The following is a 27,936-nucleotide window of genomic DNA, read 5'->3' as shown; positions in this document are numbered from 1 at the left end:
AAGTGAGTTCATTCCCCCAAGCCGAGGAGACGGAACGCCGTCAATAGGTTTTTACCCTTCCGCTGATATATAGCACATCGAGTCAGCGAGACAACGGACCAAGCTTTCCACCGAGCCCGGCCATGGATGAACAGGCGGGGCCCGGCGTGTTCTTCAACAATAATAATAACTCCATTTTACCCGGCGGTGGAAAAGGACCTCTGCCCGATGGCGACGCTGGGGAGGCGGCTAGGGCGCAGTACAGTATCCCGGGGATCTTGCACTTCCTGCAGCACGAATGGGCCCGTTTCGAAGTAGAAAGGGCACAATGGGAGGTGGAACGAGCCGAATTACAGGTAAAAAAGCTGCATTTTTTTCTGTACACGACAACATATTAGCGGCATTACCAGGGCTGGCCTTTTCTAGTAACTCGCGTTGAGTTTGTGTGTTTGATTGTTCGGGCTAATGGTTAGCTTGCTAGCTGTAGTTCAGAGGCTAAACGAGCTGCAGCGCCCCTCTCAGCCAGCTGCACGACGACTGTTTGCGACCTATTTACTGTGGCGAAAACCATGAAACTTACCCTCTACTTTTATAGTTTGATAAACTCGCTTTAGGCGTTTTTCAACATGATAATATATCAGTTTAAAACCAAGGTGATTGCTAGATTTAATGACAAAATAGTTCATGTGTAACGTAAACTATGGCTACTTGCTATTTCGAGCTAAATCTACTATCACCCTGTGTTTGTTTGAATCGTGCTTTATTCCCAGTCCCATTTAAAAAAATGATGTGGAGAGATAATAGCAGGTTTCTTTTATGCTCTGATCTTTCGGGAGCTGCCAGTGCTGACAGACGGCACACACTACACAAGAGAGTGCAGTAACTATGTCTTGTTTATGAATCTTATCGCAAGCTAGCTGCCATGTAAAGCCACTCCTGATGCCTGAATTTAAAACACTGCACGGCGTTTCTCTTACAGATCGAACAGGTCTCTCTTGTAAATGAGTCACTGAGTCTCAATAGGGCTACCTGTAAAAATAAAGGTTAAATTAAAAAAAATATATGTGTGGGGATATCTCCACGATTGGCATCAGAATAAATTATTCGCGGTTTATTTTACTTTCTTGCTTTGTTCTATTTTATTTTAGGAACAAAGCAGGTTTTTCGTCCCATGAACTATAATTTTGTTAATCTGCAAACCTGATGCAAGCTGGGATCTTTAGTGGTGAGTTTGCTTAAACGAGAAATTGATGTCTGACAAAGTTCATCTTCTTGAGATTCTCAGTAAGACTAGAATTTGAATTTTCTCACTATGTATGCAGGTGAATAATTAACCCATGCTGACTATACTGGCTTCCAGGAGTAATGGTTATAATACACGAAGCCTTATTGGATTTTTCTTTTCTTTTTTTGGTCTGTTTAAAATGATTTTGGGCTCTTTCCACCAGACTATTTTTTTAACTAGGAGTTGAGAGGGCAGCTTATTGTAGATGTGCTCTTGTCACTGTACCTAATGTTTAAAAGATGTTTTTCTTTCCAATATTTTGACCTGGCTGTGGGGCGGCAGCTGCTGGATCCCAAACGGAACTTTCTGTGATTTTTGCAGCAGGAAGCTCCATGGATTTACTGACCTCAGCTAACAAAGGGAGGAGAGGGAGACACGGCATTGTTTCTAAACTGGTGACGTACCCTCATCAGTGTAGTAGGGTTTTGAGTCATCAGCGTCATGCGGCACTTTGAGTCTGGCTGAGGTATTGAGCTTCCTGTGTGCTGTCATGAAGCAAGCTTATCAGCGAAGGAGCTGCAACAACTGCGGTGAAGCACAGAGAGGCTGCTGTACGGCTCTTTAGGTGGTTTATTTGTGGCGGCAAAAAGTGCGCGCTCAGTTTGAGTTCTTGTTTTTGTCATACGTAACCCCAGGCTGGTTAATCCTTTGAAAATCATTCTTTCTACACCAGACAATTGGCAACTTTTGGATTTGTCATATTTGTGCTCTGATACTTGTGGCACAGGATGTATCTGGTTAAAATAAATCCTCTAGTTTGTCTATTGTGAACATTGCTGTTAACCTTAATGTCTTTCAGTGGTAATATTTCACTATATTGGATTATAAACGATGACTAACATATTACAAATCTTCCACATGGAGAGTAACCTTGCTGTGCCCTTGAGGAACACCTACTTATTCCACAGATATACATAACTTTTTCCAATAGAGGGGCTTGATGGGTTAACTTTCAGGAAAAGAGGCACAGTGAGGAAGAAAGGATAGCAAGTCATTTAAATGAGCATAAATAGACATGCATGAATAATGAAAGGCTGTTGTGGACCTAGAGCCTTGATGGAAGATACCACACAGCATCAACAGTGCATTCGTTTCTTCTCCACCTTATCCGACTGCAACATACCTCTCATAGTGTTCATCATCTTGTCTGCACAATGTCTTTCTGTAGACTCAAATCTTATATGAGATCTTTACAAGTTTTGACAAGGTTGTACTTGTAGCGGTTTCATCACCTCTCAGGATTCCTTGTTCCTTTTTTTTATTACTGGTGGTGTAGTCAATGAATGGCAGACAGTTGGAGCTGTGTTTTATGTCACTGTTTGGGAGGAAGGCAAACCCAGGGCTTGTACTGTAGGAATGTTGTCCAGCCAGCCTGTTAGGTCATGCTCAGAGCCACTCCTCTTTACTGGAGCTGCACAGAAACTGTTCTCCTCTACCCAACCTTTCCTGCTGTTGTACATCATACGTTCATGGTTTGACTACAGCAAAGTAATCATTGGTAAGAAGTGGACTGACTCAGTCGAGGTGATTTGTTGAGCTGGTGGTCATATGTTACAGCTCTAGTTATTCTTTAGTATGTTATCTTGGCAATAACAGTCGATGACAATAACTCCGAATAATCATTATTTCATTTCAACTTAATAAATCTTTTTAAATTATGTACAAAAACTGGTGATTGTTACATTGTCCACCTTTCCTATTATCAGAGCAGCTGTAAAAATTCCCAAAGATACTCAATTTAGAGTTTATAATAGAAATACAGCAAATACATGCATTTTTTTAATTGCTGAAGATGCAGCTAACAACCAATGAACCTGCCTAAATGACTGGAAATCACTTTTTCAGTGTAATTTCTTCAAATGTATAGTGATGGAGCTCAAGCGTCCTGTGCAGAAAACTGTAGCCACTGGAGTGGAAACGGGCGGCACCACAATATGCAAACGAGGACTGAAATGGTAACAAAATGCAGCTAGCTAGCTAAAAATATAATTTTCCACAATGTCAAAGGGTTATTTTAGCAGTGAAATCTAATGTTGCGTACACTAGGAAATGTTTTGCTAAGGCAGTTGTGAGCATAATGCATCTATCAAAGTTTTCTGAGTTCTCTCCATACCACAGAATGCTTATTGTCAACTGCAGAAACATGTTAAGATAAAATGTAACTTCCGATAGCCTAAAACTTGAATTTGGTTATTATCTAGTAATCTGATACACATATAGATGTAGAGTAGACAGGAAAGTGAGGAGGAATTATGGTCAGAAAACGGGCTAGGAAGCTGCAACAAGGACTGGGCCACCTGCTCGACCAGGTGAGCTGTAGCGGCTCCCCCCGGTTTTCCTATTTTTCCTGTTAATCCAGTCCCTGCAAGGGTTGGTGTCCGAGTTATAATAGGTTATAAAAACCTGGATAGAATTAACCAGAAGACAGCTTTACAGTATCCAGCATGAATAGGAGCCATGGATTGTGTCTATCAGTGTAAAGAGTTTATTGATATTATATACCATGGAAAAGAGTTGATTGATTTTTCTGTTTTTTAATTAGTCAGTGGTCTGATAATTACTTTCCAGTTGAACGCTTGAACAGTCACTCAAATTGCCATCGGATCGGTCAGAGTAGCTTTATGTTGGCACTGAAACTAGAGGAGGGCTTTGCCTGTTTAGTTTAGCTGGTTTTTAATTTGAATGATAGAGAAGGGGCCAGTAAACCGAACTGACCTTTGGTTATTTACCAGGATCTTTACATACAATTTTCATATTGTAAGAGCGATCTGTCATTTAGAAAGGGGGAAAAAAAATCGTGTTCATATTGCTATATTGATTTAGCTCGCATCACCCTGCTGTGCTGATTACTGCTGATCTATTTCAGTTATGATGATTGAATTTGAATCAAAATGACTTCCTGTACAGGCCATCCACTGTGCTCCCTTAGCTGTCCAGTTATGGGGAAATCCCTGCTCCGTGGAGTATCTCCTTGCCAGAAGTATTTGTCAGCAGCCATAATTTGACACCAGGAGAAGGTTGAAGGTGACACAGGGTGTTGGATGGCTTCATGTGGGTGCACACTGAAACGTGGGCTGTCTTCACAGTATAGAAGCATCTCTTGTATTTCTGCACCAAAAGCTTTTACCATGAATAAGATTACCATGATAAGAAGTCTCGTGCTATTTGATTACTTCACTCCGTGTGGACGGCAGCAGCCTAGAATTACCCTGCCTCCGGTAGATGACTTATTGCCGTGATGTTGTGTTTACTTTTACTAATGGCAAAACCTGAAGCATATTTAACTCAATGGTGCAGCAAAAAGAAGGACCGAACTGTGCACAAACATCTACACAAGCATGCCGTGGCATTCAAAAATTCAGAAATGGGAGTCACCGTCATTCCTGAGTCGATACTATGTCCACCCCCAAGCTGAAGCTATTTTTGCCCTCTCAGTGTGCGCCTCTGAGTGGGAAAGTACAAAAAGTACGTGCTTCCATCCAAGAATATGGTAGTATAAGTACCGGTTTCTCAATATCCTTGCCTTCTGAAACTGGCAGAGGAAACTTGGGCTCCCAAAGAAACACTGTGCACATTTTTAAGATCTCACAGACTGAGAAGGCAGCTATCGACACCTCGTATGAAATATTCCCTTGTAATGTAATGAGTAGTTTAAAGGGGATTGTGTTTTTCCTGTGAAAGAGCCCGACTGGATCTGTGTTTATTAACTAAAGCCCGGCCCTCTGAGCTTTGCTCCGCTGCCACCGTTGGACTGACACCAGAGCCCTTCTCTGTGCTGCAGAACCGCCTTGTCGGCTTGTTAATTCCCTTCTCCTTCCTCCATTCACACTTACAGCCTTCATCTGCCTACGTGGGTGTGCGGGAGAGCTGCCTCCTTTCGTGTTATTGTAAATTTGAGGTCAGCAGTTTGTCAGAGTTGTAAATTGGTGTACTCACCAGATCAAATTGCTGTTGTCTTGATGTAATGTGGTGACAATGCGATGTAATCTGGTCTGTCATTTTGCCTTTTTTATTTGAAATGCTTCTCTCCCTGTCTTTAAAACAAATTAGAGTCGAACTTTTCTAAAACTTCTACTCATATTTTATCCACCAGCACATTTTGCATCATATTATAGTTTATACAAGAAATGATAACGCTGCATACGTCTGAAAATTAAGTCAAAACTGTGTCAAACTAGCTTTAAACCAAAGTAATATAGAAAACGGGGACGACACAGACCTTTCAGTCCCACAGGCTCTTTTCTTTTTAGTAACTCTGTCTTAAAATTGCCTGTTTCAGACTTTGAACATCATCACACTCTTCATCCTTGTTAAGCTGCTGTTTGTGCTGATCTCTGAGTTTGAAGTACATGCAGTTCCACAAAGACAACACCTTAAAGCCGTGCAACCTGTTTGTCAGAGAAAATGCTGATGTTTGAAAAAGAAAATGTAGCTTTTCGCCTGCATGTGTTCGTGTCTGCATGTGCAACGCGAGGCTTATGCAATATTAATGCAGAAACATGGGATGCAGCACCCTTGTCCTTAAGAAGCCCAACAAAAAAGGCTTGTGTTTGCACCCTCCGAGGTAGCACCGTGGTGTCGGCTCCACATGAGATTGATGATGGTTTAAGTGTAAAATGGAGCTCAAGTGAAAACGATGTGTTTTTGACTTGAAGCAGCCTCTGCCAGTTTGATTATTTGTCTTTTGATTTCTGGGTGTTGTACAAAAGGTGGGAGGCAAGAGATATTCCAGAAAAATAAGCAGAAATCTACACCACAGTTTGGACAGACTAACACTAAGCTGCTCATCAAAGCATTTCTGAGTCTCTACTCATGCACATGAGCTCTGAATTTGAAATATATGCAGTTTGTTTGCAGCCTTTTAAAAGGTGCTGTCTGACTGGAAGTGAGCGGGTGTGGAAAGAGCTGTCATAATGCAAACACTTAAGTTACCTTTGGCATGCTGAGTGGAGGAGGCGGCTAAAGGGTTGTGCAACTGGTGTTAGCATTAGGATAGCAAAAAGAATACTTCAGCTGGACTCAACCTTAATGTACAACTGCAACAAAGGGACTTATAAAAGGTGACTTTATATCTAAGCTGTGGTCACTGTTCCTAATATATCTGTCCACAATTGTTTTTAATACACCCAATGTTGCAAATCGGTAAGTGATCAGTGAGTTTGCTGTCTCTATGGCGCTGTTGATTTCCTTACTTGTGTATCAATGCAATACTGAGTTTTGAGTTCTCTGTACTTTTTTGTGCTGGGTTTGCAAAGACCATGCAAAAATGTGTTGCAATAATGACTGTGACCTTTACACTTTGCTTTACGTTGAAAGGGTACCAAATAATTCAGCGTGGTATCAGAAAGGTCTTAAACTTGGATCCTTTTAGTGTAGCTATAGAATATTACATGAACTGAGGATTTGGTAAACATTGCAGGTTGGAGCAAATCCAACCAACAACATCTTGAGTCAGAATATCTGTTTTGCACTTCAGTATGAATAGTTTTCTGACAAAGTGTCCATGTAAACGAGAGGCTTGTGTTTCGAAATAGTAGGTGCAAATACCAAAGATTCATTCTTTTCCAGATGAGCTGCAAAGAGCTCATGTTTATCTGCTGTAGCCACGTTACATTAGCCCCAGCTCCTCTGTCCTGCTGCTTCTTCTGTTCTTTGGCTCCTTTCTTTCTTTCTTTTTTCTCCTCTCTTCCTTTTGGTACTTTTGTTATGGCATGCATGGAATGTACTTGGCTAGTTATCGGGGCGGCCATCACGTTGCTCTCTAGTTTGTGGTGATGGTGAGAGTAAATCCGGTGTTCCCTGAAAGAAAAGATGTTTGAATTGTAAACGTGGGATTTACACAACCCCCCTGCCCCCACCTTCTCAGTCTGCGGCTGGAGGTCCAGCCTGCGTGGCTGTTCTTTTGCATGTGGTTACTCACGAAAATATGCATTAATATCCGGCAAATTTCTTTTTTCGTGTGATGAGCTCAGCCTTGCTGAAGGATTTTTCACACTGTTCACTGTGTTGATTAAATAGACTCATTGTTTTGCGGACGTCTTTGACTGTGACGCAGAACTAGTCTGGAAGAAAACATGTCTGGCATTCGCAAATCGTAGACTTGAAAGTCTTGTGTAATTAAATTTTGTGGAAATGGGGTTGGCAGTCATCATACATTCATTGACTGAAAATGAAGTTGAAAGGCGGAAGAAGACATTTGACAGAATTGTTTTCCTTCTGTTGTCTTTCATTCATTGCCAACACTGTGTGGTTAAGTAATCCACCTTTTAACTCTTGTCAGAGTCATGCAAGTGTGGTAAGGTTACAAATGAAGATGATTTTTCTTGTAAATGGTATGGCAGCCACAGTCATCAAACTAAATGATACCGCAAGATTATAAAATCAGTATCTCCTTTAAATACTCTAAGAGAATAAAGTAGACCTGTATCTTAGATATATTTTCATTTAGTAGTAGAGTAGCAGTGAAAGCTGCTACCTGTCCATGTTTCCTTATTTTACTAATTAAATTTAGAATAGAGTTATTCAAAACAGAAGAGATTAATGCTAGCCAACCATCTTACCAGTGCTGCTTACCAGGATCTAGAGGTTAGTGGCTGTTGTTTATTTTCCTCTCTATCCTAGCATTAGCCTATCTCTTCTGCCTCCTTTTCCTGTCTCTGAAAAGCCCAGCGCTCTAGATGCATGCCCCATTCTACATGTCTCTTGCTCAGACACACTAAGGAGCCCTTATCCAGCAGCGCAATAATGCAGTCAGTGTGAGGCTGGGAATTAAATGCTTCCTGTGTCTCTTTATGGCCAGAGTTGACTCATTGCATTCCTCCCAAGGTTAATGTTTGATGGAGAAGAGATGGCGAGCCAGAGATTCACAGAGCCGCACTCTTCTCTATCTCTGGCACGGCAGGACTCCAGGGGTCCCTGGGCCAGCGCTTCATGTGGATAAGGGAGTGAATGGCCACTTGCTATCTCAAGCAGCACAGATGTACAGTTTCATCTGCGGTGGAACATTAGACAGTGAATTGAGCCGGAGTGAAATAACAGCCTTTGGAGTTGTTCTTACACTTTGTCATCGTTTTGGATCTGATAGGACTTCACTGTGTGGCCTTGCCTTTGCTGTCATTGTGGAAACAATTGAGCTGTTTTTCTCCACTGAAGCAGTCGTGACACATTTTAATTGAAATGTACTTTTTTGCTTCAGCAAATAAAGACCAGATTCACTCGATATGAGAGCCATTAAATGGAAAATAGCTCCAAAATTAGCTTAATGAAGTTGTAAGTGGACCCTTTTACTCGTTATCCAGTTTCAGTGCCCCAAAGCAGTGATCGCTACTGATACTTGGATTCGAGCCAGTATAAACAGTATAACTTATTTTAAGAGCCAGCCAAGCTGTGATGATTTTCCTGATGCAGTAGTTTTCTAATTCCTTATTTGTGTCCTTTCTCATCCCATGATCATTTCTGTGTTTCTGTGCAAAAGCCATTTATTAATAAGTCATCATTGACGCCACTCTTTTCCTTCTGTCATACCTACAAACTAGAGCTGGGCGATATGAGATTTTTTCATATCACGATATGTTTTTTTCATTTCAGGCGATAACGATATCTATCACGATATAAGCCAAATAACTATATTTGTAAGATTTAAATGTGCCGTTGCTCACAAGTAAAATGTGAAATAATCATCAGCTTGTTTTTATTTAAATATTTCCCATAATAAGTTCAACAGGGTAGATGTACTTAAGGAACATGAGACTTTTTCAGATAAATAAAGGCAAATATTGCAAACTACACAAAAGGCATCCGCTAAAGCGTTTAAGTTTCAAAATAGAACAAACGAAACAGACTAAATTGTCAATTCCACTTAGAAACAAAATATTAATTCTAAAAATAAATCTTAGTTTGTTTTACAGAAGAACAGACAAAACTGACTAACCTTTGTCAATATCAAATAAACTGAGAACTAAAAGGAAATTCTCAATCTCTCCTTGTTGTATAGCTGAGCTTTTCAAACAGTTTTAACAGTTACTTTAGTCTGACAAAAGCCGAATGACGAATTAGCGCTTCCAGTCAGAGACTGAGGCTACGTCCACACGTACACGGGTATTTTTGAAAACGGAGATTTTCCGTTTTCGTTTTAAAAAATAATCCCGTCCACACATAAAGGCAGAAATGAAGGAAAACGCTGCTATGAACATGCCAAAGCAGCAGGTGGCGCTAGATTCCTAACCGTGCAGAAATGTTGGCCAATCAGAAGTCTAGAAGCCTCGGTGGGAAAAAGTAAACAAAGCTGCGGCATAGAAGCAGAACCGAGTCGTATGTGTGGACGGACAGTAACTGTGTGTATATGTAAGCATTTAAACACTGCAGAGAGTAGAATTAACAGTAACAGTATTGTAGAAATTCATTTCACCGAAACAATAACGTGGCGCACAGTGTGACGCATGCACCAGTTTATTGTATTTCCAGACTTGCTTTCGGCACATTTACAGTGCACGCTACTCTGTTTTTTGTCAGACTTGAAATAGCCGAAATACCTTCACACTACGGAACTTCTATGGCTCTTCCGTCCGACAATCTCTCCGGCATTGGAACCATCATCTGTTTTCTCTTCGGTCACGCTCGGTTGATTTTTCTAGTCGGCACACTCATTTCCTCCATTACGCGCTGGCTGTTTCCCAAACAAACACACCTGCGGCTTGGCACTTGTGCTGTACGTAACAAGTCACGCGACGTGACGCTGCGGCTGTGATTGGTTCGGCTCTGCGCTGCTTAATTTGGATTGGCTGACCCTTTTTTTTTTTTTTTTTTTTTTTTTTTTAAGAGGACAAGAGCGGCGAGGTCTATCGCGATAGCTTAATTTCTCTATCGAGTAAAAGTTATATCGCGATACATATCGTTATCGTTCTATCGCCCAGCTCTACTACAAACCTGATCATTAGTCCACCCGCAGGGACAAATCTGTGTTTCATCTGATAAATAAGGGCTTACTGTCTTTTTTGTGATGTGTATGATTTGGACTTTACTGTAATTTTCTCTAGTCCTCTACACTCTATTATTTTACTTTCATCATGAACCTTTTTATGAGCCTGTTTTGTTCTTGGACAGCTCCATGTTTTTATTCTTGGACTCTACTAGAGTAGCTTTACATGATTCAGAGCATAAAATAATTTGTATTTAATTGACGCTGAAGCTTTGCGCATCTCCTCAGATCTTACTCTCTTTGAAAGAAGCCTTTTTCCCCTCCGTCCTTTATAACTACATTCTTCTAATTTGCCGCCCTCTCACCTGGTTTTCCACCAGGTAATCAGTTGCTTTACAGCCCTGCCTCCTCCTGTTGTCCACGTCTTAGCATGAATCTGATTGGAATGATAAGAATGGACAACACAAACCCATACATGCATCAAAGGTTACAGCAGAGCATCACTGCTGAGAAAATCTTACACCCTTTACCTGCTCACATAACGGTGTGAAATTGTGTCTATAGCTCTTGTGTCTAAGCTCTGAAATGTGGACTGAAATATAAATCTTCTGCTGCCAGGGCATATTGAAGGTAACATAGCAAGTAAAATGTTATTCTGCAAGTATTTGTATATCATTTTCTGTCTCTCTTATGTGTGCTTTGGAAGATTTAGTTGAGTTATAGAGCAGCTTAGCTGAGCAGTAATTCTGGCCTTTGTCTTAACTGGAACTGCAATAACAAGTCATTCAGCTGAACATCAACACAAGACAAACACTTCAGTGACATGACGTTACTAAAGCTGGCAGTTCTCCTCAGCATCGCCCTTTATAGATTGGGCATCCTCGTCTTTGAGCTTTAGCCCAGCCAAAAATCCAGCTGTTCTCAGTTGACCTAAGACACTCTGAAGTAGCACCAGGTGTAACGTGTACACTCATCATTCTCTACACTGGCTATGCTGGATGCACATCCACCTGGATCCACCATAACAATATATGAATATGAGAAAAATAAGTAAAAGTTTAATAGTTTTTGTTTGTTTGTTTGTCCATCAACATCCATAGTGGCTCAAGGATGAGTAAAAGTTAATATTGTTGTTGTCAGTCCCGAATACATTACTATGGATGCAGCTATCGATCAATGCACATAAAACAAGCTGAATAAGGAACTGGAGACTGTGTAGATATAATGGTTAGAGTGGTATGAGGTAGAGTGGCTGCTTACCCAGCTTTCAGAAGCAAAGCACGTGTACACTATTATCACGCGACTGATCCTAGCTGAACTCCATGCTGTTTGCACTGTCACACTGAGGACAAATACTCTGAGGTGTAATTGCACTTTCACAACAGCAGGCTGGTTTTGATGAGTTCATCTACAGATGACTGTGGTGATGGAGAGATGAAGGAAATGCTCATAATAATTCGAGGCAGATTGAAGTGCTGTCATGACTCATTGTTGCAGGCAACAGTAGCTGCAGCAGCGCTACTTGCTATCCATGTGAAACTGTGATACAACCCACTCAAACTCGCACCATCCTCTGCATGTAGAGTGAAATGCAGGGAAACAAGTTAATAGCCATCCCCTTAAGATGTGAGCTTGGATGTTTTTAGAGGGAATTGTCGTCTTCTTTTTGAAGTTAAACACAGGAGCAGTCAGACTTGTGCTCCTGCTTTCCATCTTTCTTTGCAACATATCGACCTTAATGATGCTGTTCAGGTTGTGTTAATGATTTTCAACATTACTCCAGTTAATTTTGTCATCTCCTCCTAGCTCCACAGAGGCACTTAAATCCCTTCTTGTGCTTCTTGTTTTTCTTGTGATCATTTAGCAACTGAGATGGATTCTACAGCAATTTTATTATAGCAGTGAAATGGAAACGGCGGCATTCTCATCCTCTCTGTAAACAGCACAGCTTTTACACACTTTAGCAGCTTTTAAGAGTCATTTGCCCAGCTTGCTGTAACCTCATAATGTCCGATGGACTGTGTCTGTTTGGTTTATCTTTTATTTGGCTCCTGTGACTATATTTAGTGGAAGGCATATTTATAAGGATGTAATACACGCTTAACCAAAACGGGAATCTTTAAGCTGGGAAGAACGCATACTTTTTTTTTCTTTTCTTTTTTTTTTCAAGTGAAAATGTATGCTAATGTGCGTTTTTCTTTGATCTAGACACACATAGCATTATTACAGAACAAAACCAGAAGGAAACGTCTGCTAATTTGGCTAAAACTCGGAGGCGATACTGTAATTCTCTACAGGATCTGTGACTTTTTACAGCCTTTTTCCTGTGTTTAAAATGATTTTCATTCTCCAGCCTCACAATAATTGAGTTTGTTAAAACCACATAAAAACAGAGGGGCTATCTAATAATAAAAGACTAGAGACCATCTTGTGATGGAATTACTTGAGCAGCAATCTCAATGAGTTCTCTGAATTAATCACCTAATTGTCTTCAAAAATATTGTGTATGCCAGATGAAGACACATCAGGCTTGGGTCATCAAATCATCAGACTGAGGCTGGATTGTATTTTACCTTGAATTTCTTCTTAAATAAACCTCTGTGTTGTTTTGTGCGTGTATCTTGCGTGGTTTAAAGACTTTGCCCACAGACGGACACATAAACACCTGCCAAAGTCCTCTGAGATTCCTGCTAATGTCGGTGTCACCAGGAAAATATTTGTCATGAGGACGTGCATAGTGGACTCAAAAGGTGAAAACCAGCCATACCAGCTTTGCTTTAATGGATGAAAAGGCATAATAAGGTTCATAAAATACAACCATATAGAGTAATTTTACCTCTCTTGATAATTCTTTTTCCTTTTAAAAATTTCTTTACACAGCAAAACACTTCACACTGGATTGTGTTTTAGTGCCCTTGCTGCAGCTCATGTACTGTATGCTACACCGTGAGTTTGTATGCTACACCGCTGTCATTGCGAGTGTGTATGTGTGCACACATGGCCGCACGCGTGTGGTACCCGGCAATGTAATGTAACGCTGACTCAGACCGAGTGCGTCAACAGCTGTTGCCTGTTAGTGAAGAGAGACAGTGGCGTGGAGGGGGAGGGGGACGGTTGCCGCGTGGGGGGAGTGAGGAGGTTAGATTAAAATAGAATAGTACAGATAGGCTTTGTATTTCCCATCATGCCACATACATTGATTTGACATCATCCTATTTTAGTCTTGACAAAAGAAGTTGTTTTTCAGATGTGAGGCAACATCTGAAAATCTCTTTGACGTCGTTAACTAATATCTAAGATGGCAAAACCTCTGAGACGTCAGCTCTATTTATAAAAGCAACCACTGTGACTCTCTCAGCTATTTACTGACAGTCCTATTTTTGTGTTTTCAGGCCCAAATCGCCTTCCTGCAGGGGGAAAGGAAAGGCCAGGAGAACTTGAAGAAAGACCTTGTCAGAAGGATCAAAATGCTCGAGTATGCGCTGAAGCAAGAGAGGTGAGTGCCCTACCACCCACTGCTTCTGCAGCCCACCCACAGCACACACATACCTCAGCAAGTCTCCAACAAATGCAGTGTTTTCAGGTTTTATAATAAAAAAAAAAAAGGTTCCTGCCACTGAGACTGTTTTAAGGGGTACCGTAGCTGTGTCAGATTCTCACTAGTCAACAAAGCATCACGTTGGATTTGTTGATAAAGATTCGAACCGCTGTGTTTCAGCCATATGCCGTGTCGCCTGCTCAGCCACGGAGCTAAACTGATGCTTAAAGAGTAGTGGGCTTTCTTTGCCTCCCCCCCCAAAATTTCCTCTTATTTTCTCTGTCCCAGTCTGATGTCTCAGCTGGTGTCAGCAGAAGCAGAGTGCTAGAGAGATTCCCCCGAGTCCAGCTGGTGTTATGTCTCCAGTTGAGAGCAAGTGTTGGCATGAACGCTTTGTATGCTGTCAGATGCTCATGGCTGCACGATCCCCAGCAGGAGGACAGAATTGGAAGGAGTAGGAGTCCTCTCTCTACCAAAGGCGAGGTCACCGTTGGCACGTTCTTTCCAAGACGAAAGGGCGATGCAGTAGTAGTGGTGGTGACAACACTTTGCATTTCCCTTTCTCTTTGAAGCATGGCTGCACACTGGAACAGAGATGTCAGTGATGTCTACACATCTCTATTAAAGTGTCTCTAAGCCACCGAGCACATTACCCCAGCGGGGCTTGAAGAATTAACAGTCTTTAAACTGATAAAATAGGCCTCTGGATTTTTGTAAGTGTGATTTAGTGCATTCTTTATGTAGCCAGGCACTCGGATCACTGTCTCAGCAACCACACAGGATGTATGTAACTGCTCTGTGGCTGACAGTCGAAGGCTCTGATTGTGTTTGAAGCCTGTGAGCTGAAGAAGCATTGCTGAACCAAGACAGTGAGCAGAGTCCTCCCTGGATAAGTAAAGGTTAAACACAAGAAAGTGAAAACTGGGGTAGGTAACAAATGAAATGGCTGGCTGCAGGTATCATAATTAGATCTGGGAGCAGGGAGATTGTGTAGGCTAATGAGGGCCTTAACACAACTGAGTTAGACAGGTGTCAGAATGGGTTAGCACTTTCTCGTTCCTCCGGTCACCTCAGAGGTTAGTTATATTTTGCCTCCATGCGCTCTGCGAGGAGCATCGTTCTGGGTTTGAGCGTCAGATCTTCTTCTGGCTGTTTGCAGCATGTATTTGTCTACTTTTCTCCAGTGAGATCACTACAGACGTTGCCTCTGGAGCAACACTTAACCCAGAATTACTACCACTATGCCTGGTTGCTAAGCAACCGGTCATGTCTCCGAGGGTATCTCAAAGCAATATCAGGAATGGCTTTCTGAATGTAGGGTGTACCCAATTTAAAATGAATTAGATTTTGATGGGGGTTGCTTCACACCGCTCTCATGTGATGGTTCCTCTGCATCACAGACATGAGTGAACACAAGCGCTCCTTGTGTGGACTCCACTGTTGTGGATGCGTGTGAAGCCACTGGAAGAAACTTCACGTCATTATTGCGAAAGCTGAATCACCTGAAACTGTGATGTCATCACTGTATGTGTAAACTGCATTAATGTTTATCCGTTTTGAACAGCAACTGGAAATGTCAAACAAATTAAATAAAATTTCAGCGACTGTAACCTAAAGGCTTGTAGAGTAAAAGGTTATTATGTCAGTTGGCATATATTATCCCCCACAGCTGAAAAAAAAACATTAGTCACTTAATTGTTTGTTAACAGAAAACTGATTAAGTCGTCTTTTTTGGTTTAAAAAAAAAAGACAGATTTACTAGTTTCAGCTGCTCAAATGTGAATATTTACCTGTTTCCTTATTTGTCTCTAAACATTCAAATAATTTAATTTGAATATGTTCACTCGTATACAGGAGACTACGATGAGCCGATAAATGCTGGAAATTCGAGTTCAAAGCAGTCCTGTTTTATATACTGTCAGAAATATGCTATTTAATGATTCGGTACACGCTGTCTTACGTTCCTATTACAAGTGTGCCTCTTGTTTAAGCTAACCGGTCTGTGAGAAGTAGAACAAGTTGCAGCTGGGCCGACTTTGGGAGCTTATTATGCAAATATTGTACATAATGAGTTTTTTAAATAGCTTTTTTGGGCCGTTTCTGATCAATCCTGTTTACTTATTTGCCTCTGTCCCCCTTTTTTCTCCTTTCTCTCTTTTACTCCCAGAGCCAAGTACCACAAGTTAAAATATGGGACAGAGTTAAACCAAGGTGACATGAAGCCTCCAAGCTACGACTCGGGTAAGTCCATGGAGACCCAAATGGCCAGCTCCACCTCCTCACACTAAATCACTGTGATTGTTGAGTTCACATACCTCTGGTGACAGGATGGTTACGCATGCGAAGCTCCTGCGATCGTGTTGAATCTTGTTTGTCTCGATAGATCTGTTCAGAAGTTCCTGAATAGTGAAAGATTAGGTTTCGTTGCCATAGTACAAATATTTCATTCTAGAGCATTTAGAGGTTTTTCATAGAAACCAGTCCCTGAGAAATGGTTAGGATTATTCAGGGTGACAGTGACATTGTTTCTGGAAAACCGATTTCTAGAAACAATGTAATTGGAGCTGAAACAGTAAATCAGTAATGAGTTTTCAAACAGCACAAGTATTACCTTGCCGTAGCCTCACAACTGCGAGAATGTGCTCCTTTTCCTGTTAACTTATTTGTTAATCTGCTTGGTAAGCTGTAATGAAAATGACTGCTTTTCTTTAATGCTGTGAGAACAACAATCAAAACAGAAACAGTCCACACAATGAAAGCTACTAGTGTTGAAGTGAGGGGTGCAACTCCCTCTCAGCTCAACATAGATAAGAAGTCCTTAAGAGCGTAGAAATGTGAAAATGTAGCCATTTCTAGTTCAACCTGCTGATGGAAAGCAGCTACACAGTTGTTGGAAAATGAGCTCAATGCTTGGGAATGTACATCCAAGAATTCTGGGAAATGCAACCAAATCTCTTTGCATGACTAAAACCAAGTTAGAAGAATTCGCACAAATTAATCTTTGATGCTGGGCATCAGTTCTCCATCTCTAGCGTGTTTTCCTTTACCTTATTTAACAGCAGCATCACTCTGAAATCTGCATGCTACCTGTTTCTTGTTATATTATTATAGTTTAATTGGCCTCTCATGTTTGGGTCCACTGCCATCGTTAAGTCAGATTGGGATATTTCCTCTCCTCATCTCTATTCATCAGAGCTCTTCAAAGCACCCGAGCCCTTGAAGTGTTGATGAATGAGAGGAGGTGAAGGGGAGAGGTGTTGGTTGATGGGGGCGGGTGGGGGGAGTGAGAGACGAGAAGTGGGAGGTGTTGCTGGTGTGGTGGCACACCTGCCCGCTCATCACCCTCTTGAATTAGGCATGACCCAGTTTTTAAGGTACTCTCATCTCTCTGCCCTGCCAATTCCACCCTGCAACGCACATAAATACGCACACTCTCCCACCCAGTCTAAACCTCATTAACGCGTCTCTGTGCTCCATGCAAAATTCCCAGCTGACTCGCCAACGGACTGTTGACTTAAAGTATCAAAGTGAGCTTTGAAAACCTTCATTGTTTGTCATAGAAAGACGGAGCGTGTCGGGCTGGATGCTGGAAGCACCAGCACACGTTGTTGATCTTTCTAGTATGTCATGAGACGGGTGGGGCAGAGACGAGTCGTTTCAGCGGTGTTAGAATTCATCACACGACATCAAATGTTTTTGCTTTAACATCACGGAAAAAGCTGGTGACAGTGAGTTTTTGAAAATCCACTTTAAAGTCAAAGCAGCATCAAAATCCAGTTTGTCAAATGAACAAAAATTTTTAAAGGATGTAAATATTTTTGTTTAAAGCTGTTTTGTTTGTTTTTTAAGTGAGTTTATTAATAAATCAACTCGTTTTCACTGGAACGATTCAAAGAGAAACCATACTCTTTTCTCTATAAGTGTGTTTAACCTTTTATAGACTGAAAGAAACTGAGTACACGAGTGTATGGTTGCTGTGATTTAGGAATGTCTCGGTCGTGTTTACAGAGTGGAAATAATGTCTGTTTGCGCTGCCCTGATTTGTGTCCTCCTCGTCTCTCTCCAGACGAGGCCAATGAGAACGAGACTTCTGGATCGCTCAACAATCAGCTGTCCTGGAAACAAGGCCGTCAGCTCCTCAGACAGTGAGTGCACGCGCTTTTAAACCTCGATCAAAAAAAACTGTCTTCAACCCAGAAACCTACTAAACTCGCTAAAATTAACTGCACTGAAATCGACGTCTTCTGTTGAGAACTGAAATGTCCAAATCACTGGAATGGTGTGCTTCCAAGCTTATTAATTGCTTAATCATTGCTGGAGGCAATTTTTTTTCCCTGGCAGTTGCACATTGCAAATCAGTTACGTCAAACTCATGACAGCCTTTCCCTGAGTCACATGCACACCTTTTTTCTGCTGTTTCTTCACTGTGTTCAAACTCAGAACCGAGAAAACTGAAACCCTTTTGTAGAAACACGTAGAATGGGCCCAATAAGCAGAAAGCGTTGGTTTGAATCAAGTTTAATCAATTTCCAACCTCTGCTTACATTTCTCTGAGATATTTGTCCCTTGTGTCAGTCTACTTACTATGGGCCAAAAAAGAAAGTGTGGGAAAGGGCTCCCTCACATGGCCAGCAGCCATCATTACCTGCTCCGTGTGTTTCCTTTCCTCTGGTGCACCCAGCACACTCAAGAGTGTGGTTATCCTATCATCCTGCTCTCTAGTCTGTCATTGTAAATAAACCAGACACCATCAGGCAGCCTCACACATCATCTGCCCCAACATGCCGCCTGATGATGCAGCCAATTTATTCACGAGTTCGTGTCATGGGACAGATCAATAATGTGCTAAAACACCCCTCCCTTTCATTCAGTCGCCCGCTCAGATTGCTAAAGCTTCTTCTGCGTCCCCACAGGGCAGGTGTAATATCTGATGAGTAGCTTGTCGTGGTGAGACTGTTGACTGTTAGAGACATTTTTAACAGCGAGAAGTGCTTTTGTGTCTTTCATGGTGAGGTCAAGACAGTAAAAGTAACGCAGCCGGGTTAATTTTGTCTTTCTTTGCGTCACTGCAGGACTTTACTGCTGCACAAATATTACTTAAAAACTTGGGGGAAACCATATGCATCCATATTTAAATCCTCTTACTTTGTTCCAGGTACCTACAGGAGGTGGGCTACACAGACACCATCTTAGATGTAAAGTCCCAGCGAGTCCGAGCACTGCTAGGACTAGCCGGGGATGGAGCTGGAAGGACAGGGGAACGCACGAGCACCGAGCCTTTGGTCAACGGGACAGACGCAACAACAAAGGGCACCAGAGGGTGAGCATACACCCTTTAAGGGTGTCTATACACTCCTTGTATATCACAGAATGACTGAAAATGAAAGTCAAATAAAGCTGATATAATGGAATTGAAAGGCTTGCTTTAAAAGCATAGTTAGTGCAGCTGTGTGTTTAATGCATGAATCATTCTCACTCAACAGGAAAACGGAGCTCTCTGACACCAGCGCTGTACTGGAAGCCTTCAAGTTCATTGAGAATGCAGCTGCTGAGTTCAGCGATGAAGACGAGGAAGAGGAGAGCGAGGGGAAAGACAGGACTAACGTGGAATCGAGGACGGTAAGAAACCAGTCGACCTTCCCACCTTCTGTTCTCACGTGTTTTTGCAGAAGTTGTTACTATACTATTAACAATGGCCGGCAATGATTTCCCTGCAGATCATCAGGAAGAAGCCTGCATCGTCTACGTCGCCCGCCAGTATGGACACCACTGAGGACCCTGACACAGAGGAAGTGATGAAGGGCTTCGACTTCCTGTCTAGTCCTGACGAGATGGACACCTCGCCAGAGACTAGAGGCACCGGGGACGGCACAGACTGGGGTGAGTCACACGTTAATCACCAACAGATCAGAGTTTGGAGTGGATGACACTATTAGCCAGACACTAGATACAATTAGAGCAGTTATGATATCAAAATGTTTCCTTTTTGTATTATCTGTGAGTAAATGTAAAGATCTTGTTTTCAGTTTGGTGACCGTTCATGGAGTACTTGTCATTCACATATCATGCTGTGGTCATTAGTCATGATGTTGGGAGTTTATGTTTAATCATAGTTTCTTATCCTTTCCGCCGTGTGTTCCCATAGCCAGCCAACCTGTGACCACAATGTGCATCCCACTCCTGTTTGTGTGTTCCCGGTGTATCTCACTGATCAAAAAAAATGGGCTTAATGTCATGCTGAGGTGTTTTCTTTGACTCTGACCACAGATCTTAGTGTTGAGTCATCTGTAAACCTAAAGTCAGTACACTAGACTATGCATGGGATGATTTTTCTGGTCAGATTTAGCACTGAGAACCCGCCACATGACATTAACAACCCTGCCATTACTTTTACATAGACTGGAAAAGAAATCGTGAGCAGATTAAAAGAGATGCCTGAAAATGCTGCTCCCAGTTATGTAATGTCAAAGGTGCTCACCTCAGACCTTCTGCTCTCCTGAGGGAAGCCTCCAGGAGAGCATGAGCCTTGGCCCTGCGAGGCAAATCGGGCCTCGACCAGGCCAGTTCCTCAACAGCCTCTCGGTCTGGTTTTGTTCTCCCTGTGTAGAAAAGGACGAGCAGGTTCCCATTTCTGAGGCCTGGGACGTGGACCCGGGCCTGATAACCAAACTCAAGGAGCAGTACAAAAAGGAGCGCAAGGGGAAAAAGGGGGTGAAGAGTAAGTCCTGTCGGGCGATGCTGCCTCCCTCCCTCTCCTCTCTTTGTAGAGCCTGACTTTTCCTGAGCTAAGCCAAAAAGCCTAAAATCAAAAACAAAATTTCATTTCCGTCTCTGGCTGCTCCTCAGTTTCATTTATCTTTTTGTCTCTCGTCTTCTTCGTCTTTTCAAACTGATGTCTCTTCTGTCTTCTGGTGATCATTTTCCTGTCCAAACTCATTGTTATGCTCAATGCATGTTTATCCCATTTAAGCTTTTTTTTTTTTTTTTTTTTTTTTTTTTACTGTATAGCCGTATTCATCTTCTCCTCTACACTGTCAAATATAAGATTAATGAGTTAGCCGTGACGATAGGTCCATCTGTGTCCCATCTGGGCCAGCAATAGTACCCTCAGTCATCTGTTTCTGTATCTTCTCCAGTCATAATAACATAATCCTCACCATCTTTACCCTCATCTGTCAGCCATGTTGATGCAACAGTAACGAGTAATTTTGTCGCTGCCATAAATTGATGGCAATTAAACGCTATTTTTTTCAGTGACTCAGTGAAGTGACTCAGCTGAATACTACAGCTCTCATAATGGCAGCCCACTTCAGACCCATTCAGCCACTGAGAGCTCTTAGATTTCACATTTGTTTTGAGACCCACGCTCTGCTTTCCTGCTGTTGTGATTGAATCATGAGATCAACAACAAGTTTGCTTCACTTTCTTCTGCTCTTGACTGTAACACCACTTTACACAGTTGGCTTTTTTTCCTGCTGTGTTGGAGCTTTATCACTTTGGTGCCTGTGTGGAGGAGATCATCTGGCACTTTAAGAAGTAGTTTGACATTTGGGGGGGGAGAAATATTTCTACTGGGCTGAGAATTCAATTGTACGATCAATATACTCTGTTATCCATCTGTTGGCTATAAGCAGCATAACAGCTGCCCTTCCTCTACGGTAATGTAAGGAAACTGAGCTACATCCACCTCTGAAGCTAATTAGTCTGTTATGTTTTGTTAGTTTGACCCATTCAGAGACCATTATATGAAAACAACAGGTAAGAGTCAACAGAGCTTTCCTCCCATTGGCAATCTTTTTAATATAAACAGATATCTGCATATTCATTATTGACCATCTGGTTTGAGCAGGCTCCGGTTGCTCGCAGAACATGTGTTGAAACAAAAGAGGGATTACATTTAGCTCTAGCTGTTAATTGCCTTTTGTTTATTCCAGAAACCCTGAAAAATGGGCTCAATTCCCAAATGAATAGACAAGCCCATGGCCTGCTGAAACCTCATATATACAATGTATAACATATTTTACACCCAGTATAAAGGCAAATAGATTAGAAGATAAAGTCCACTTCCATGTTTGCGTGTCGTACACATCCCCAGGGACTACCTCAAGTCTCTGCAGGTTCCCTGGCAGCTGCTCTGAGCTCAACTATTGCCCTTCTTTCCGGACTGTATGCTAAGCTAAGCTGATGCCTGCAGTCTTGCTTTCTGTCGCAAGGAGACTTTTAAAAACAGTCAAACGACTTACTTGAACAATCAGGTTTAATTCTGTTAGGAAATGCATGCAGCCCTGTAGTCCTGCACAGTAAACACTACATATACATTTATATATTCATTTATCACGCCTCAAAACGCAGCTCTATCTGAAGTTACCCTCTCCACACAGCACACCCTTTGGTGATGAATGCGCCTCAGCAACTTCTCTTTTTCTCATTTTACGAGGTTTTTTCTGGTGGCTTCTCTTCATTTTCCTTCCTTTACAATCAGAGTTTATAATTTATTTTCTTGCCTTTTAATGCTGCCTTCCTTCCGTCTTTATCTGCATTCTTTCTTTCAGCCTGTAGTTGCAGCTTTTTGACAAAATATTTTTATGTGTGTGTTTTTTGTTTTAACTCTTAACCTGACTTGCTAAACAGGACCCAATCGATCCAAGCTGCAGGACATGCTGGCTAACCTTCGAGATGCAGAGGACTTATCCCACATCCAGCCTGCACCCGCCCCTCAATCCCGGCCCAACGTACCCCGATTCAACGAGCACGATGCAAACCGAACGGATGAAGGTGCTCCAGAAAAAATACCAGCAGGATGTAGAAGTCAAACAATAGATCAGATAAAATTGCCCACAAAGTTATCGGGTTGCATGTTTATTTAATTGTTTGTTCTTTTCCCAGTTGAGTCGCTGACCTTCCCGCCCACCTCAGGGAAGTCTTTCATAATGAGCACGGACGAGGCCATGGAGAGTGAGCTGGGCCTGGGGGAGCTGGCTGGACTCACTGTGGCCAACGAGGCCGACAGTCTCGCCTACGATGTGAGTAGGAAAACACAGAAATCATTCAAAGACTCACAGGACCACTTCTTCAGAGAAAACTACTTCCTTATGTTAGCTTATGTGGCATCCTGCTTTCTTTCTCTGATCGCAACAACATTGTCTAAGTCACAGGGGAAAAACACATCAAAAAGCTGTTTTTATAAACTGTTGCCAACAAAATGTAATAAAGATAAAAGATCTTTTTAGATCACATTTACTGCAATAATATAAGTCACGTGGCTCCAAAAGTTTTTGTTTTTTTTGTTGTGTTAAGATGGGCTGATGTTTATTTTATGCAAAAAAAGGATGTTTATCAAAGTACTGAAAAATTAACAAAGATGTTAAGTTGTTTTCATGACAGGCAGTAAATAGTGACAGTTATGCTGCCTTTGAGGGTTTTTTTTAATCATACTTCTTTTTTTTATATATAAATCTATGAAACTGTTACTTTATGCTGCTAATAAATAAACAAAATCCTTCGCATCCAACTGTGGCTCTGCTCTGAGCTGCTGCTTATACTTTATGAAGCTGTTCATTCTGCTGATTGGATGCTGAGTTCTGCCATCTTCTCTTCAGATTGGAAACAACAAAGACGCCATGAGAAAAACATGGAACCCCAAATTCACTCTGAGGAGTCATTTTGATGGGATTCGGGCTCTGACCTTCCATCCCGTGGAGCCCGTCCTGATCACCGCTTCAGAAGACCACACGCTCAAGATGTGGAACCTCCAAAAGACCGCTCCTGCCAAAAAGTACGAATGCCTTTACTCAGACATCACCTCATCCTTTGTTTTTGTTTTTTAATAATTAAACGCACAGACGCTCTGAGCTCAGCGTGTCGTGCTGCAGCAGCAGAGCGACGCTGATTAAAGAGAAAAGCTCGTCTGTTTGACTGGAAGCTCGTAAGGAGTGAGCTTGTCTCTGTTGCCGTGCCGTCACATGATACAGTCACAGGAAACCGATCCCATGTGTGACAAAGAGCTGACGACACTGCTTCCCAAGACTTGTTATTGCCGTGTCACAACTCTGCAGCCCACACACAGTCTGGTAGTGATTTGGATTTTAGGAAGCTGAAGTCATTTTTAAGGGGAACAGTTACTGTGAATAAGACAATTAAACAGTGTGATGTCAGCTCAGTGGTGCAACGGCACATTAAAGCATTTAATCAAGTCTTTGACATTTATTCTCTGCTGGTTAGTTCTGTATGTCATAATAAAATGCAAATTGTTTGTCTGCAGAAGTACGTCCTTAGATGTGGAACCGATCTACACTTTCAGGGCTCACAGGTAAAAAAACAACAAAAACAAAACACGGCGTGAATAAAACTTTGTGTTAGTGCTGGTTTAATAGATGATTCATGATTTACACCACAGGGGTGCTGTACTGAGTGTGGCGATGAGCAGTACAGGGGAGCAGTGTTTCAGCGGCGGTGTCGACGGGACTATTCAGTGCTGGAACACCCCCAATCCCAACATCGACCCCTACGACTCATACGGTAACAGCCTCGTGGGTTTTGTTGTAATTTGAGGGTTTTCTAATCAGATCACGATGTCTGAATGGAGTTCTTCTTCATTATTTCTCTCACAGATCCATCTGTGCTGCGAGGAGCCCTGAGCGGACACACGGACTCTGTTTGGGGTTTGGTGTACAGCAGCGCACACCAGCGCCTTCTCTCCTGCTCCGCAGATGGGACGGTGAGACTGTGGGACGCCAACACCACCTCACCTGCCCTCGCAGTATTCAACGAAAACAAAAGTACTGACTTTACTCGTCTTGCTTATCCTCGTTTTTCAACATTTTGTCAACTGAGCAGGTAAAATAATTTGTTTGTGTTTTTCCTGTACCAGAGCTGGGAATTCCCTCCTCGGTAGATCTGGTGTGCAGTGATCCAGCTCATCTGGTCACATCTTTCACAAACGGGCAAATCGGCCTCTTCAACATGGAGACCCGTCAGCTGGTTCTCAGTCTGGAGTCCAATTTGGAGCCAGGTAGGTTTGGAGCTGTTGGTCACTAACACACCAACACTAGCACAGTGTGATAGCGGTGGAGGAAAAACCTTAAAAGCTTATCACCAGTAAAAGTTTTCAGGGGTTGAAGCTATTTTTGAAGACATGTTAAGGCCATAATAAAGGGTCTTTACTAACATCTAGTGGTGGCTGAAGGAAATAAAACGCTGCTGTTGCTTGTTGTCCAAACTAGTTTAATTTTAGAAAGATCTGGAGATAGATGTTAATGTTTAGTATTTGTAATATGTGTTTTACAACACTAAATATGCATTTCAGCATCAAAAAAACTTATGAGAGGTCTACAAAACTAAAATTGTATTGTACATGTGCATTTAAATCCATAATTTATATTTATGCCAAGAACCCTGATTTGTAAATTTTTGAAAAGAGATTTTTTTTTTTTTTTTTTTTTTTTCCCGACCGATCATCCCTTTAGTTATTCTGCTGTCTCATAGCTGCTGTTTTAAAGTCCATTGTGCTCATCTGTTTTCAACAGGCACTCCCTCTCACATCAACAAGGTCCTCAGCCATCCCACTCTACCCATCACCATCACTGCGCAGGAGGACAGACACATCAAGTTCTTTGACAACAACAGTGGGAAGCTGATTCACTCCATGGTGGCCCATCTGGATGCTGTCACCAGCTTAGCAGTGGACCCTAATGGACTTTATCTTATGTCAGGCAGTAAGTACCTTATGAATCTCCCTATCCTAGATTTAATTTACCAAAACTAACATTTTCTGGTTTATTAGGTGGATTCGCCCAACAGTGTGTCGGCTGAATTTACTTGGAAACATTTTAGATGCGTCTGAAGTTAGAAGAAAATATACAGTGTTTAGAATTCTCAAAATATTCACCAAATTTCCCCTTGTGGGACAATTAAAGGATTATTCTCTATAACACTGTTATGGGTTACTTATAAGAGTGTTCATAAATAGGGATGGGTATCGTTTACGTTTTCCGATACCAGTACCAAACCGGTACTTTTGAAACTGTGCCGGTGCTCGAACCGGTGCTTAAAGAATGGAGAACACAGAACGTAAATTACACATGAACAACATTAAGCTACTCACGCAGAGAAGAACAGCTGCTGCTGCCATCATCATCCGTCATCATTTCTGCTACACTGGCAGGGCTAGGGGCCAGGACTCTCCTCTTCGGGTTCTTGGGGGATGTTGCTAACTCCGGGTCCGATAACAGGCACCCACACCCGCAGTAGATGTGGTGTGAGGTCTTGCATCAAGCTATCAAATACAGTGCATTTCTCGGCTTTTAAAAAAACTCAATGCGTCGCCAGGTGTTTCATCAGATTCGAGGTGTTACCTCCTTTGCACAGTATCACCTTAAAGCACTTGTTGCTGCTGAGTTTGCATCTTTTGCTGTGAAGTACAGCCAGGGCATTTTTAATCTGTAGCTCTGCTCTAAAAGAACATACGTACCTGGGCCCGCCTACTACGCTTGCAAAGGTAAAATGATTGGCTAGAATCCAAAGTGTATGACATCTCAGTAGGTCTGGTTACTACAGTTACTACCGTGCCATAATGGCACCAGATACTGGTACCCATCCCTATTCATAAAGCTGTTCATACTCGCGCAAATTCACTTCTGCAACTCTTCTCACTCGTCATCTTCTCCACAGGTCACGACTGCTCTATCCGTCTGTGGAACCTGGAGAGTAAAACCTGCATCCAGGAGTTCACGGCTCACAGAAAGAAGTTTGAGGAATCGATCCACGATGTGGCGTTCCATCCGTCAAAATGCTACATTGCTAGTGCTGGAGCAGACGCTCTCGCCAAGGTGTTTGTATGACGCGGAGCTGCGTCTCCCCCCACAGCCCCGCTCTCTGACTCATCTTCCCGTGATCAGGGACCAATGGCGACACAGCAGAGGAAGGACCTTCAGGCAGGGATCCAATCCCACCTCACCCAGCCCACTGGTCTCCTGTCGGACTTGCAGACTATGTAGCCACTAGCAGGGCTGTGACTGTCCATAGAAAGGGTCAGCAGGGAGGCCAGTCGGGAGGGGAACTGCCCTTCTGGTCCCCCATCTACCATCCAGGCAGGCCTGGGTGTGACCGGCCACAGCGCCCCTGCATACAGACTCAAATTTAACCTCGAAAGCTCGGAGGCTCAGGACAAGTGTTAGAGCGTGAAGTGGAGAAATGAAGTCTCAAGCCCCGTCTTCTTCTTCTGCCCGTGTGGTTTCACGCTCACCCCGGATCCCTCAGGCCCTCGACCTTCCCTCTGAGACAAAACCAGGTCCGGGCCCTTTACTCCAAGTCAGGTTTTGTTGTTGTGTTCCAGAAACGTGGGGTACCGAAGGTCCGCTGGAGCTGTCACGGAAGCCTCTCACTTCCTCTTTGTCTGCTTCCCAGACTGACTCTGCTTGCTGGCCTGCCTTTATTTTCCTTTTTAAAAACACGTATTGACAAATGTGCCTTTGCTTTAAAAAGGTCTTGAAAACGTTATTTTAACAAGCTTGTTTTCGGGGAACAGGGAGGGAGGGGGGTGGCGGCGAATCGGAGCTGGTTGTCACAAAGTTGTTGATTTTAACATTGGATGTAAAATTACAAATGCTTATAATAAACAAAATATATATTCAGTCTTAAAATTTACTGTGCAGCGTGAGTTTGAGTGCTCCTTTTTGATAAGTGTGGTTGGGGAATCAGTTTTGTGCATTTCAAAGCTGGTAGAGTGATAAAAACCATTAATTATATTGCCTGTTTGTTAGATTCAAGTAATTGTACACTTCAGAAGTAAGATTACAACATATGTGTCCAAAGTAAACCATCTTGGTTATATAATTACAATTCAAACTTGGTTCTAGATGTCAACGTTAGGCATAATTAACTGATTTTTGGCCAGTTTGCTCATGTTTGAAGTGAATGGCTTGTACTGTATGTAATTTTCCCCAGTCGTGTGGACATGCTTAACTACAATGTGATGTATCATGTCCAGATATTTACAGTAGTCCAGTGTTTAGCAGGAAATTAGTGCAGTACTTTAGGACTATTTGAAATGAGTTGACCATCCGACACCAAGGGAAGAGAAATGTCCTGCAATTCCAGTTTACTGTAAACTGAGGAGGGTAATAAGAAAAGTTACGATGTTGTACGAGTAGAGTACAGCTTCAAATGAGCCATTTTCTCAGTCACTGGTTTGTATATGAAAGTATGTTCAAAATAAAA

The 27,936-nt window shown here is 42.3% G+C and overlaps 1 protein-coding gene across 2 annotated transcripts; it reads left to right on the top strand.

The window, feature by feature from the left end:
- The first annotated feature begins 4 nt into the window (after positions 1-4).
- LOC146620194 (striatin-like) lies at positions 5-27,936 on the top strand. Of its 2 annotated transcripts, XM_085368820.1 has the most exons (17): positions 5-335; positions 13,574-13,677; positions 15,887-15,960; positions 17,786-17,864; positions 18,875-19,039; positions 19,203-19,338; positions 19,437-19,599; positions 20,327-20,437; positions 22,351-22,494; positions 22,606-22,742; positions 23,319-23,494; positions 23,981-24,028; positions 24,116-24,237; positions 24,330-24,497; positions 24,590-24,730; positions 25,245-25,433; positions 26,389-27,936. In XM_085368820.1, exons 1-17 carry the CDS (start codon positions 123-125, stop codon positions 26,556-26,558), a joined length of 2,340 nt encoding a protein of 779 aa, XP_085224946.1. In that variant the 5' UTR covers positions 5-122; the 3' UTR covers positions 26,559-27,936. The 2 variants fall into 2 exon arrangements, with proteins under 2 accessions (XP_085224946.1, XP_085224947.1); XM_085368821.1 differs by lacking the exon at positions 20,327-20,437.

This window comes from Diplotaxodon limnothrissa, linkage group LG13 (genome assembly GCF_057381915.1).
Source record: "Diplotaxodon limnothrissa isolate DT_005_m linkage group LG13, D_limnothrissa_male_GT1.1, whole genome shotgun sequence".
NCBI classification, from domain to species: Eukaryota; Metazoa; Chordata; class Actinopteri; order Cichliformes; family Cichlidae; genus Diplotaxodon; species Diplotaxodon limnothrissa.
The sequence above is the reverse complement of the archived record's forward strand: the minus strand, read 5'-3'. Positions and strand labels throughout refer to the sequence as shown.

What these genes read in the sequence shown, in the direction of transcription:
- LOC146620194 (XM_085368820.1), top strand. Translation starts at nt 123, where the DNA reads ATGGATGAACAGGCGGGGCCCGGCGTGTTCTTCAACAATAATAATAAC. An exon ending in TATGCGCTGAAGCAAGAGAG is followed by an intron (nt 13,678 to 15,886) that starts GTGAGTGCCCTA and finishes TTTTACTCCCAG; the next exon opens with AGCCAAGTACCACAAGTTAA. An exon ending in TACACTTTCAGGGCTCACAG is followed by an intron (nt 24,029 to 24,115) that starts GTAAAAAAACAA and finishes TTTACACCACAG; the next exon opens with GGGTGCTGTACTGAGTGTGG.